Source organism: Babylonia areolata, chromosome 7 (assembly GCF_041734735.1).
Source record: "Babylonia areolata isolate BAREFJ2019XMU chromosome 7, ASM4173473v1, whole genome shotgun sequence".
In the NCBI taxonomy this organism is placed as follows: domain Eukaryota; kingdom Metazoa; phylum Mollusca; class Gastropoda; order Neogastropoda; family Buccinidae; genus Babylonia; species Babylonia areolata.
Window position 1 is genome coordinate 41,904,925 of NC_134882.1, and position 12,623 is coordinate 41,917,547.

General features: G+C 40.4%; 1 protein-coding gene across 2 annotated transcripts in view; it reads left to right on the forward strand.

The window, feature by feature from the left end:
• The window catches only part of LOC143284046 (phosphatidylinositol-3,5-bisphosphate 3-phosphatase MTMR2-like), a 44,208-nt gene that overhangs the window by 1,030 nt on the left and 30,555 nt on the right, over positions 1 to 12,623 (forward strand). For both annotated transcript variants that reach the window (XR_013055480.1, XM_076590651.1), the window contains exons 2-8: positions 280 to 355; positions 1,588 to 1,682; positions 3,211 to 3,321; positions 5,892 to 5,993; positions 7,842 to 7,928; positions 9,939 to 10,013; positions 12,417 to 12,491. Coding sequence is in view for 1 of the 2 variants with exons in the window: in XM_076590651.1 (XP_076446766.1) it covers positions 280 to 355; positions 1,588 to 1,682; positions 3,211 to 3,321; positions 5,892 to 5,993; positions 7,842 to 7,928; positions 9,939 to 10,013; positions 12,417 to 12,491 (621 nt within the window). In the remaining variant the exon portion in view is untranslated. The remainder of the gene's footprint in view (positions 1 to 279; positions 356 to 1,587; positions 1,683 to 3,210; positions 3,322 to 5,891; positions 5,994 to 7,841; positions 7,929 to 9,938; positions 10,014 to 12,416; positions 12,492 to 12,623) is intronic.

Here is a 12,623-nt window from a genome sequence, read left to right on the forward strand (position 1 = left end):
TATTTTCTGCCCCTGAAGAGGATTTCTGGTTTGGATCCGCCATTGCTCATGATGGATCCTAAGTAGCTGAACTGTTAAACACTTCCTAGCTTCTGTCCCTGGACAGTTACATCAGCTGTGTTAGTGGTGGTGTAGCTGGCCAACAGCTTGGTCTTTCCAGTACTGGTTTGCATTCCTATCTTGTTGATACTTAGCATATCACATGACATAATACAAAAATGTTATTCAGCAGCCTGTTCTGGTAATTCTAACCGTTTGTTTTTAATTATTTTTGGACAGACAATGCAAGAAAACCTGAAACCCAGCCAGTCAGATGAACCACCACTGTTGGACGGAGAGTCTGTCAAAGGCAAAGGTAGAACTTGAAGTAATTCATTTATCTATTTATATGATTTTAACATATGTATGAAATATTTTTAAACATTCCATATACATGTAAAAACAGTCTGTAAATCACTAAATGTAGCTTGTGTCGTGAATATATATATACCACTACTCCTAATGCTTAATAATAATGTTTAAAAGAACATGTACACACCAGACACACACACACACACACACACACACACACATATATATATTATATAACATATATATAATCAATAAATGAATAATGTTGATGATATTATTATAATTATAATATATGTACCAAACCACTTTTAATTGGCTCTAAAAAAAAAAAAATCACCACAAAACGTGTGCCGTTTACTAAGCCTCTCTTTTCAAACTCAGCCTCAAGCTCTTTTGTCATTTTTGACACCATGTTTCAAGAAGGCAGCCCTGCATGTGTGCATCCCTCCAAAAAAATTATGCGGGACCTACATATCAGTGCCGCACGGGAGGAGATGTGTTTATGAATTGACGATTGTAGCTGTTGCTTTAGCAAGAATGGGTATGACACTATAGTGACAGACCCACGTCTGAGGAATATGAAGGTAAATAATGCAGTATGTGAAGGTTGATGGTGTTCTCAGTTTCACTTGGAGAAAAGTCACAATTTATATTTTTGCAAAGCTGCCTGTGAAGAGTGGAGTTAAGACTAGGAAGAGAAGACAATTATGGAATTTTTATTGTTTAAAAAATATTGAAATGAGAGTAGGAATGTGTTAGTCACATATAAAGAACTGATTTGTCTTTGTTTCTTATACTTGTGGATCCAGGATACAAGGTGAAAACCTGTGTGCAGCAAGAGTAGTTTTTTACTCCGTAGTCTGGCATACTGCTAGCACTGACACTGTTGTTTGTGACCCCCATCCATAATCACTAGTTGTTTTTTTTACTGAGCTGCCAGGCATACCTATGATACCAGCACTGACACTGTTGAAATGGTTTGTGATCCTTGTCCATAATCACTTGTCAGATTGTTTGTGGAATAAGTTTGCAGCACTTTTTAGTCTTTTGGCAGTTTTGCTGGTGAGTACTGGTACTATTTCTTCTGTTTGATGTGAAACTGTGTGTGATGAAATGAGCAAATAATTTGTGTTTTAAACTTTTATAACAGCAATACTTGATTCATTTTCAGGTTATGGCATGATCTGTTTGTGCCCCTGTAGTGTTTTATGACATGATGACTTGATTAATTTTCAGGTTATGATGTGACCTACTTATGCCCCTACGGTGGACCAACGCGAGGAACACTATCAGTGACAAATTACAAGCTCTACTTCTGTAGTTTGGATCGGGTAAGACCGGGTGCAAAGAAGAGACGTTTCAGTTTCATGGAGGTGTCAAAGTATGCCAACTGATCCATCATACACACTACACCACATCTGTTTTATGTTGGAAAAAAGAAAAGAAAACAAAGGAGCAGATGCCTGACCTTTTGTGTAAACCCAACGTGCTGGTCAGGACTAAGCCTCGGTTTGTAAAAAACCTTAACATCAAAGACAAAAAACAAACCAAAATGGTGAATAGTGCACACTACTTTAGAAACAAGACAGAATTTTACTGTTTGATTGATGAGCTGGGTTATATCACGTGCTGTTTGGATGTGTAAAATTTGATGTTGGATTTTGCTGTATTGACAGATATATGTGAAAAAACTGAAATTCTGTGTTTAAAGCATAGAGGAAAGGTTTTAGAATTTAATGGAAAAAAATATCTATCTTTAACGTATAGTTGCTGTTTTCCAGTGTGACAGAAGCTCAGTGTGATGAAGAAGAAAGTCATTCTTTTAAGAATTTTCCAGTGATTGCAATCATATGCTGTCATTTTTGTCAACGACATCTAAAAGTGAGTATGGAAGTGGAAAGGGATCAGGCAGGAGTCAAGCTCTTTGCAAAAACTTTCAGTCATAGGCAGGCATACTAAAAGGGATAAGAGATTACGTTCAGGAACAAAGAATTGGGAATGGGAAGTAGTGGACTTTGAAAGGTCCTCAGGTCTGTATATATCTTGACATGACAGACATGTAGGTCAGTTTCTTTGTGTACAAAATAGTATCTGCTGAATGGATTAAACCTAAAGCATAAAAATCAACAACAAACACATGGTAATACATATAAGAGGACAGTAGATTTGAACTCTTTTGGAAGGGGGGAGGGGGCTCAGTTGCATGCTGTCCATGGAACACTAACAGGTTTTTTGGTGTGTTTCACATGCCTTCTTCATTGGCCACCGCGCCCCTCCCCCCCATTTCCCCCAAAAACAATTGCCTCATTGTTGTTTTTTTCTCTGTTTTCCACATAAATTTTACTGTGAATAGAGTGTTCTTTCTACATTTTGTTTTTTCTTCCCAGGCATTCTAAATATGTACAGTTCTCTATTACCATTGTAATTTCATGGACAATTTCAGTGAATATTCTGACACTATGTATTGTTTAGAAATGTCTTGATTTTTGGTTGCTCTGATATATGTGTATGAGTTTCATGTGTGGGAGAAGTGAAAATTCGTCACAGGAATTATAGGGTAAAACCCTGAATAACATGCTGTGGAATCAACAGTGAATGAAAATTATTTTAACAATAAATAGAGAGAAGTTTACACCTGGATAGAAGGCAGGAATCGCCTGCAGAAATGCTGTGATGGCCCCTCAGCCAGACACACTGACCCTCGACGCTGGTCACCGCACCCCTGTGACAATTCACTTGATAACAATGTAAAACTGAATAAAAAGTATTGTATCATATCATGTGCAAGGAAAACAGATGTCAGCTTGTGTGCAGAAGAGAAAGGTGGACGTGGCTGATAAACAAACGATCTGTGGGCAGGAGCCGCCTCTAATCCTCGACGTTCCGTTGGGTGTCTGCAGTCGGGTGGAGAAGATAGGTGGCTCCACAAGCAAGGGAGAAAACTCCTATGGTATGGATATTGTATGCAAGGTGGGTTCCCAGCCCTGTGTTTCTGGTGTTTATCTGTTTGGATTTATCTGTACTCTATATCTATAACAAGCTTGGTCTTGTTAGTGCACACATGTGTACATGAACAGCACATGAATACATGAACAATACATTGTGCATACATTTGTTTGCACATGTTTGCAGAACACACACACGCTCACATACTTGCGCACACAAACACACAGATACATATGCACAAAGTACACATGCATGCATTCTCTGACCATTTTTTTTCTTTCTTGTGTCATAATCTGCACTGTTTCAGTGGCATTTCTTCCTGTTCATTCCAGTTACCCCTACTCACCCCCCTCCCCAACACACAGCCACAGCTGCCACACTCTGTCAGCAGTCCACTGGGAACCATTGATGTTAAGTCATAAGATAAGAATAACTTTATTATCTCATTAAGAGAAATTACAGCAGGTGCGGCAAAAACAAACATAGACAGCTACTCAAAAACATAAACATGACTTAATTAAAAAGAATCAAACATATAAGATGTTAATGTAAAAACTATTGCATATTGTAATTAATCATTATTGTAAACATGTTGAAATACACCAAGGCTAACATCGCATGTATTATATTGCACATTGATTAAGATAAGATAAGAACTTGTTATCACATAGTAATTATCAGTATAGGTATATCGAAAGACACAAACATTGCTCAGTTCCTATGGCACATTCATCCTGCACGCTGTCACACACATTTAAGTAAATGATTATCTAAAAAAAAATAAACAGAGTGCAATCTATTATGCATGCGCTTTCACACATACCCACATGCAAGCGTGTGCGCATATACACACACAGTATATATATATATATATATGTGTGTGTATGTGTATATATATATATATATATATACACACACACACACACACACACACACACACACACACACACACATACATATATACACACATACATAGTGTGATACACGCATGCATACATAGTTCTCAGGAATTTAAAAGGTGAATTGATCATGGTAAAACCTTCTGAACCCTGGATTTTACTTCAAACATTCTGTAGCGTCATCCTGATGGTAACAGTTCATAGTACTTTGCTAAAACATGTGTGTCGTCAGTTGTTATCTGCCTGGCTTTTTGAACCACTCACTCGCCATCCAGCTTGTGCACACTAGCTTCTCTCACTCCCACAACTTTACTGCACACACTCACTACATCATTCAGAGCTTGCTTACTTCTCACTCCCGAACTTCCATACCAGCACATAATTGAAACTGTCAGCAAAGACTCAATACAACATCGATAATAGCTCTGGAGAATCTTTGAACTGACACCAATATTCCTTAATTACTGCAAGCAGAATATTCTAGACTGACTTTTCTTATGAATACAATCAACATTCCTGTCAAAACTCAGATTATTGTCTCAAATAGTCCGTAAATATTTGTATTCATTAACTGTCTCCACGGTTTCACCATCAGTGACAAGAGCAGGTACAGACAAAGGGTCTTTCGAAAATCTGTTAACATTTCTTATGTTTTTAAAACATTCAGATCTAGGTAGTTCTCTTCACACCAGGAGCAAGTCCAAAATATGGCAAGTGTCACCACAAGCAGCTTTACAATCATCACACTTTTCATATTTCACACTTATGCAAACACTGATTAAACACAGAACAGATGCACCTGCATGTTGCCCCTCATGAAGCGCCATCTAGCAGGCCACACACCAGAGGAGATCCTGCACTGTTGCTGAGTCACTTAGGTTGTGTTCAGTAGTTCCTGTTCTGATTTAACATAGAACACCACCTACTATGCTGACAGCAATCATAGCTTAGCTGCGAAGCCAGACTGAGTTCCCCCTCCAAGAGTGGAGACTGCCACCTTGTCCCTCCGACAGTCCTCTGTGAATCTGCCAACACTGACAGGACTCACCCTGTGCATGGAAGTGGAGGGAGATTAAAACTGATGTCACCATGAGAGAAGGGCATGAAAGGCCACATAATTTAGGACAATTTTTGCTGTTTGATGATGGATGAGGATGATGATGATTGCAGTGTAGCTACTGGGTCTCGTTGAGGACCAGATGACAAGACTGTACAAGACTACTCTATGCTTCCTTTCATAATATATCGCAGTTTGCCAGGTCCGAGAAATACAGACACATGAAGTGCTGGTGTTAAATCTGAGCAACACACCCAAAGATGCATCCGTGAAGGGGATGAAACTCCATGTATCTGGCCCCAGTCTTCCCATTTTAAGCCCACAGCACACTCAGCTGTGGGAAGGAGCTGGCCTTTGGTCGAAAAAACCCACCTATTGGAAATTGAATCCACATCCTCCAAGCCGTCAGTTCACAACATGAACCATTTCACCATGGTGGCCGGTTCTCTGACTCAAATCCTTTTACAATTGTCATAAGTCTCATGGGAATCAGTTTAATCTTGTTGTTTATTTTTTTCCTCCTTGCAGAACAGGAATAAAATGAAACATAATTAATGCTTACACATACAGCTATTACACATTTTTTTTGCGTGCGTATTTATCAGAATGTCAGAAGGTACTGCTTTGCTCTTTTTCAGGACTTCAGAAATCTGAGGTTTGCTCACAAGCAAGAGAACCACTCAAGACGGCCCATCTTTGAAAAGATCCAACAATTTGCTTTTCCTATCACCAACAAGATGGTATGTACCCTGTTACTAACAAGATGCTGTGTTCCCTACCAGCAACAGGATGCCATGTCCCTATCACTAACATGATGCCATGTTCTTTGTTACTAACAAGATGCTATGTTTATCACCAAGATGATGCTGTGTTCCCTATCACCAAGATGCCATGTTCCCTGTTACTAACAAGCTGCTGTGTTCCCTATCACCAAGATGCCATGTTCCCTGTTACTAACAAGACACTGTTCCCTATCACCAAGACGCCATGTTCCCTGTCACTAACAAGACACTGTGTTCCCTGTTACGAACAAGACACTGTGTTCCCTATCACCAAGATACCATGTTCCCTGTCACTAACAAGACACTGTGTTCCCTGTTACTAACAAGACACTGTATTCCCTATCACCAAGACGCCATGTTCCCTGTTACTAACAAGACACTGTGTTCCCTATCATGAAGATGCCTTGTTCTCTACCACCAGCAAGATGCAACATTCCCACATATGAGTGCGTGCATACACACACACATATACACACACATACACATATACACATTCACGAGACGTGAATGTATACACTTTTTACATATCACTTTCATCTTCACTGCTCTTTTCCTCTACATATCTCTTTCCTTTTCTCCCTCAAACAAGGCAAATCCTTCTTTAGTTAAATGATGTGCAGTGTGCATTATAATTTAGCACTGATACCGTATGTCACAACCCATAAGGGGTTGCCCATGTACCCCCACCCTTCTCAGACTGACTGACAACCGGACAACACAAACACAAGGACACAGAAAAGTTCAGCTCTGTTCTTTACTGTAGCCAGACGAAATATAGACATGATAAATCAAAGCTCACAAAAATGACCCCCTGTCTAACTACAGCACACTTCACTACTTCAGTTTCAATCCTTTGTACCATAAAGTCACTGCAGCACCATTTCAGCACACTGACACTGCCAGCGTTCACCTGACACAAACTCCACCCAACAGCTGAAGATTGATGTCACTTGTAGACTGTAGCGTTAAGGTGAGAGGGACAATGGGAAAGGGTACGTTGGGAATGTGGAAGAGAGGGGTTGGGCGTGAGAAAACTGGGGATAAGACAAGGCAGCAGGCAAACGCAGACTGTTCTATTGTCGAACATGGAGTTCCGCTGAAGCCAGTGGTACATGGAGAAAAGTCACAGGAAAAATCTGGAACAATGAACTCCCAGTCTATGTAGACTGCACTCTCTTACAAGTTCAAAAGAGTACCCCCCTACCCCCCTGGCCCCCTAACTTCCTTAAGCAACACCACTGGCCCAGAGTGAAACACAGACCCACACACAGAGGATGGGGTGGCAAGGAAAACGCCCCACTACTTGTGTCTGATGGCACCCAACAGCTCACATGCTGGAATGGCAACCCGTCTCTTGAGAGAGCTTGGTATTGACAGCAAAGTGGAATCTTTCCACCCCAACACATAAATTTCTGAACTCGGCTCTGAGTTCAGAATGGTCAAGAGAAAGGATATGCTACACACATATCCCAAGAGATGCAAGTGCATACGCTCGGTGTTAAACTGAACATACACACAAAGAGAGGGTGGTGAAGGAGAGAGGGAGATAGAGGAGGGAGTGGGGGGGAGAAGGGAGAGACAAAAGGGGGAGGAAGGAAGAAGAGAGGTGCACATGAACACACACACAATGAACGCCACGAGCCGTGACATTCAGTCACTGTGTGTATATGCGTGATTTCTAAGTTTGTTGGGTTATGCTGCTGGTCAGGCATTTGCTTAGCAGATGTGGCATAGCGTATATGATTTATTCGAACGCAGTGATGTCTCCTTGAGTAACTGAACTGAACTGGCCTTGGTGTGTTGCAGCCTTTCTTTGCCTTGGACTTCAAAGGTCACTATGATGGAGAGGATGGCTGGCAGGTGTATGACCCAATGGCAGAGTATAAACGCCAGGTATGGATTATAAACTGACCCATGGCAGAGTATAAACGCCAGGTATGGATTATAAACTGACCCCATGGCAAAGTATAAACGCCAGGTATGGATTATAAACTGACCCACGGCAGAGTATTAACGCCAGGTATGGATTATAAACTGACCCACGGCAGAGTATTAACGCCAGGTATGGATTATAAACTGACCCACGGCAGAGTATTAACACCAGGTATGGATTATGAACTGACCCATGGCAGAGTATAATGCCAGGTATGGATTAAAATCTGACCCACAGCAGAATGTAAATATCAGGTTTAGATTATAAACTGTGACACCATGGCAGAGTATTAACACAGGGTATGGATTTAAACTATGATCCCAAAGCAGAACATAAGTGCCAGGTGTGGACTATTAACAAAGTTGTGCCAGATGTGTGCACGCACACACACACACACACATGCACACACTTAGTTACATAAATGTGTTGTATTCAGTTATTGAAAAAAAAAAAAGACATCAAGTGATTAAGGATGGTGTGGTGACAGGTGGTCTGTTGTGTGTTGACAGGATTGTGTGTTAAGATCATGGGACATGTTGACAAGATCATGTGTTGATAGGATGGTGGTGTGTTGACAAGATCATGTGTGTTCATAGGATGGTGTGTTGTGTGTTGACAGGATGGTGTGTTGTGTGTTGACAGGATGGTATGTTGTTGACAGGATGGTGTGCTGTGTGTTGACAGGATGGTATGTTGTGTGTTGACAGGATGGTATGTTGTTGACAGGATGGTGTGCTGTGTGTTGACAGGATGGTGTGTTGTGTGTTGACAGGATGGTATGTTGTTGACAGGATGGTGTGCTGTGTGTTGACAGGATGGTATGTTGACAGGATTGTGTGTTGACAGGATGGTATGTTGTTGACAGGATGGTGTGCTGTGTTTTGACAGGATGGTGTGCTGTGTGTTGACAGGATGATATGTTGACAGGATGGTGTGTTGTGTGTTGACAGGATGGTATGTTGACAGGATGGTGTGTTGTGTGTTGACAGGATGGTATGTTGTTGACAGGATGGTATGCTGTGTGTTGACAGGATGGTGTGTTGTGTGTTGACAGGATGGTGTGCTGTGTGTTGACAGGATGGTGTGCTGTGTGTTGACAGGATGGTATGTTGACAGGATGGTGTGTTGTGTGTTGACAGGATGGTATGTTGTTGACAGGATGGTGTGCTGTGTGTTGACAGGATATTATGTTGACAGGATGGTGTGTTGTGTGTTGACAGGATGGTGTGTTGACAGGGTGGTGTGCTGTGTGTTGACAGGATGTTGGGTAGTGTTGACAGGATGGTGTGTTGTGTGTTGACAGGATGGTGTGTTAACAGGGTGGTGTGCTGTGTGTTGATAGGATGGTGTGTAGTGTGTTGACAGAATGGTGTGTTGACAGGATGGTGTGTGGACAGGATGGTGTGTAGTGTGTTGACAGGATGGTGTGTGGTGTGTTGACAGGATGGTGTGTGGTGTGTTGACAGGATGGTGTGTGGTGTGTTGTGGGTTGACAGGAGGATGGTGTGTTGTGTGTTGACAGAATGGTGTGTTGTGTGTTGACAAGATGGTATGTTGTGTTGACAGGATCACGTGTTGTGTGTTGACAGGATGGTGTTGTGTGTTGACAGGATGGTGTATTGACAGGATGGTGTGTTGTGTGTTGAAAGGGTGGTGGTGTATGTTGACAGGATGGTGTGTTGTGTTTTGACAGGATGGTGTGTTGACAGGATGGTGTGTTGTGATTTGACAAGATGCTGTGTTGACAGGATGGTGTGTTGTGTTTTGACAGGATGGTGTTGTGTTTTGACAGGATGGTGTGTTGACAGGATGGTGTGTTGTGTGTTGACAGGATGGTGTGTTGACAGGATGGTGTGTTGTGTGTTGACAGGATGGTGTGTTGTGTGTTGACAGGATGGTGTGTTGTGTGTTGACAGGATGGTGTGTTGTGTGTTGACAGGATGACAGGATGGTGTGTTGTGTGTTTACAGGATGTACCCAATGAAGCCTGGCGCCTGACCCATGTCAATGAACATTACGAAGTGGCTGACTCCTACCCTGATCTGGTGAGGATCAATCAGAGTACAGATAAAGTAGGATATAATTAGTGTTTGATTATGCTTGAACTGTTAAAAGCTGAAGGCTGAAGCATTCACATTCAGTGAATGTATGGTCTGAAATTGATGTTGAACTGGTATCTTCAAGTGGTACATTCACACACACATAATGCACACATACAAATTTGCACATACTTTGACACGCACTTAAATACACACTCAGTCAGCCACACACTCTCTCACTCTCCCACTGTCTCTCTCTCCCTCTCTCTGAAGGACAGATTGGGTTATAGACTATGCATCTCTATCTCATTTGACCTCTTGTCGTATTTATTAGACAGTAAACGGTGATGATGGAGGGAAAAGAAACCTCTCTATTACCAGTGGAATATGGTGTTCCCGGAGTTAAATCTTTTGGACTGATTTTGTTTTCCATTTTTGACTCACTTGTGTAAACAAAGTGAGTCTATGTTTTAACCCAGTGTTCGGTTGTCTGTGTGTGTCTGTGTGTCCATGGTAAACTTTAACATTGACATTTTCTCTGCAAATACTTTGTCAGTTGACACCAAATTTGGCATAAAAATAGGAAAAATTCAGTTCTTTCCAGTCATCTTGTTTAAAACAATATTGCACCTCTGGGATGGACACAAAAAAATAAAAAAAGAAGCCTAATTATATGCAAACTGCATTTACTGTTATGTTTTTTGTATTCTCTAAACTTGGCACTTTGACCTCTTATTCTGACACAACAATAAGAGGAGTCATTATTATCATCTTTTGTTCAAACAGGAACTTCTTTTGCTAAGCATGGAATTTTTATTTATTTTGCAAACGTTTTGGTGCAGATAGTAAAAAAGGGAAATTACTCTGTAATTAATGCTAGGGGACTTAATTTATCACAAGTGAGTCATGAAGGCCTTGCCTCTCTTGTTATAAGTGATTTACCTTTACTCCTCACTGCATTATGTGAACTGTTTGCTGACGATACTTCTTTTCACACCAACAGTGCTAAGCTTACTAAAGTTTCCAGTACATTGCAGGAGAGTATTAATCAATTAATTGATGGGTCATAACTAAACCACGTGTTTTTGCAATACATGTTGATTACAACCAGACAGAAGTGTCAAACTTTTACATATAATTCCTCCTCTCTTTACATGTGAATTTGGCATAATGTATCTAAATCATATGTATTTTGTGTGTGTGCGTGCACGTGCGTGTGTGTGTGTGTGTTTGCATGCATATGTGTGTATATACATGCATGCAAGTGCATTTCGTGTGTGTGTGTGTGTGTGTGTGACAGAGAGAGATTGTATATATATATACATATGCATGTACATTTCTCTTTGTGATTACTCCTCAATGATTATATTTTTATTGATTCATGGAAAAGAATTCTGATTTTAAATGTACTTTTTTGTGTTTGTGTTTAATGTAGACCATATATATGAACTAACAAAACATCGTGTTGTGTTGTAAACGTAAACCTAGATGAATTATCAAAACTTCATGTTGTGTGCTAAATGTAAACCTATATGAATTAACACAACTTCATGTTATGTGCTAAACGTAAACCTAGATGAATTAATACAGCTTCATGCTTTGTGCTAAATGTAGACATTAAATTAACACCGATTCCTGTTGTCTGTTAAATGTAGACATGAATTACACAGCTTCATGTTGTGTGTTAAATGTAGATATAAAATTAACACAGATTCCTGTTGTCTGTTAAATGTAGACATGAATTAACACAGCTTCATGTTGTGTGTTAAATGTAGACATGAATTAACACAGCTTCGTGTTGTGTGCTAAATGTAGACATAAAATCAACACAGATTCCTGTTGTCTGTTAAATGTAGACATGAATTAACACAGCTTCATGTTGTCTGTTGAATGTAGACATGAATTACACAGCTTCATGTTGTCTGTTAAATGTAGACATGAATTACACAGCTTCATGTTGTGTGTTAAATGTAGATATAAAATTAACACAGATTCCTGTTGTCTGTTAAATGTAGACATGAATGAACACAGCTTCATGTTGTGTGTTAAATGTAGACATGAATTAACACAGCTTTATGTTGTGTGTTAAATGTAGACATGAATTAACACAGCTTCATGTTGTGTGTTAAATGTAGACAAGAATTAAAACAGATTCCTGTTGTGTGCTAAATGTAGACAAGAATTAACACAGCTTCATGTTGTGTGTTAAATGTAGACAAGAATTAACACAGCTTCATGTTGTGTGTTAAATGTAGACAAGAATTAACACAGCTTCATGTTGTGTGTTAAATGTAGACAAGAATTAACACAGCTTCATGTTGTGTGTTAAATGTAGACAAGAATTAACACAGCTTCATGTTGTGTGCTAAATGTAGACAAGAATTAACACAGCTTCATGTTGTGTGACAGCTGGTGGTGCCTAAGGCAGCCACAGACGATGACCTGAAGCATGTGGCAGAGTTCAGGACCAGAGGAAGGTTCCCGGTAAGTACACGCACCAGAAAACACTTCTGCTTTACATGCAGGAAACTGATGTGCAGTGTTGGCCTTGTGGTAATGCGTCTGCCTCGGAAACGAGAGAATCTGAGTGCACTGGATTGAATCTCACACTCGCCA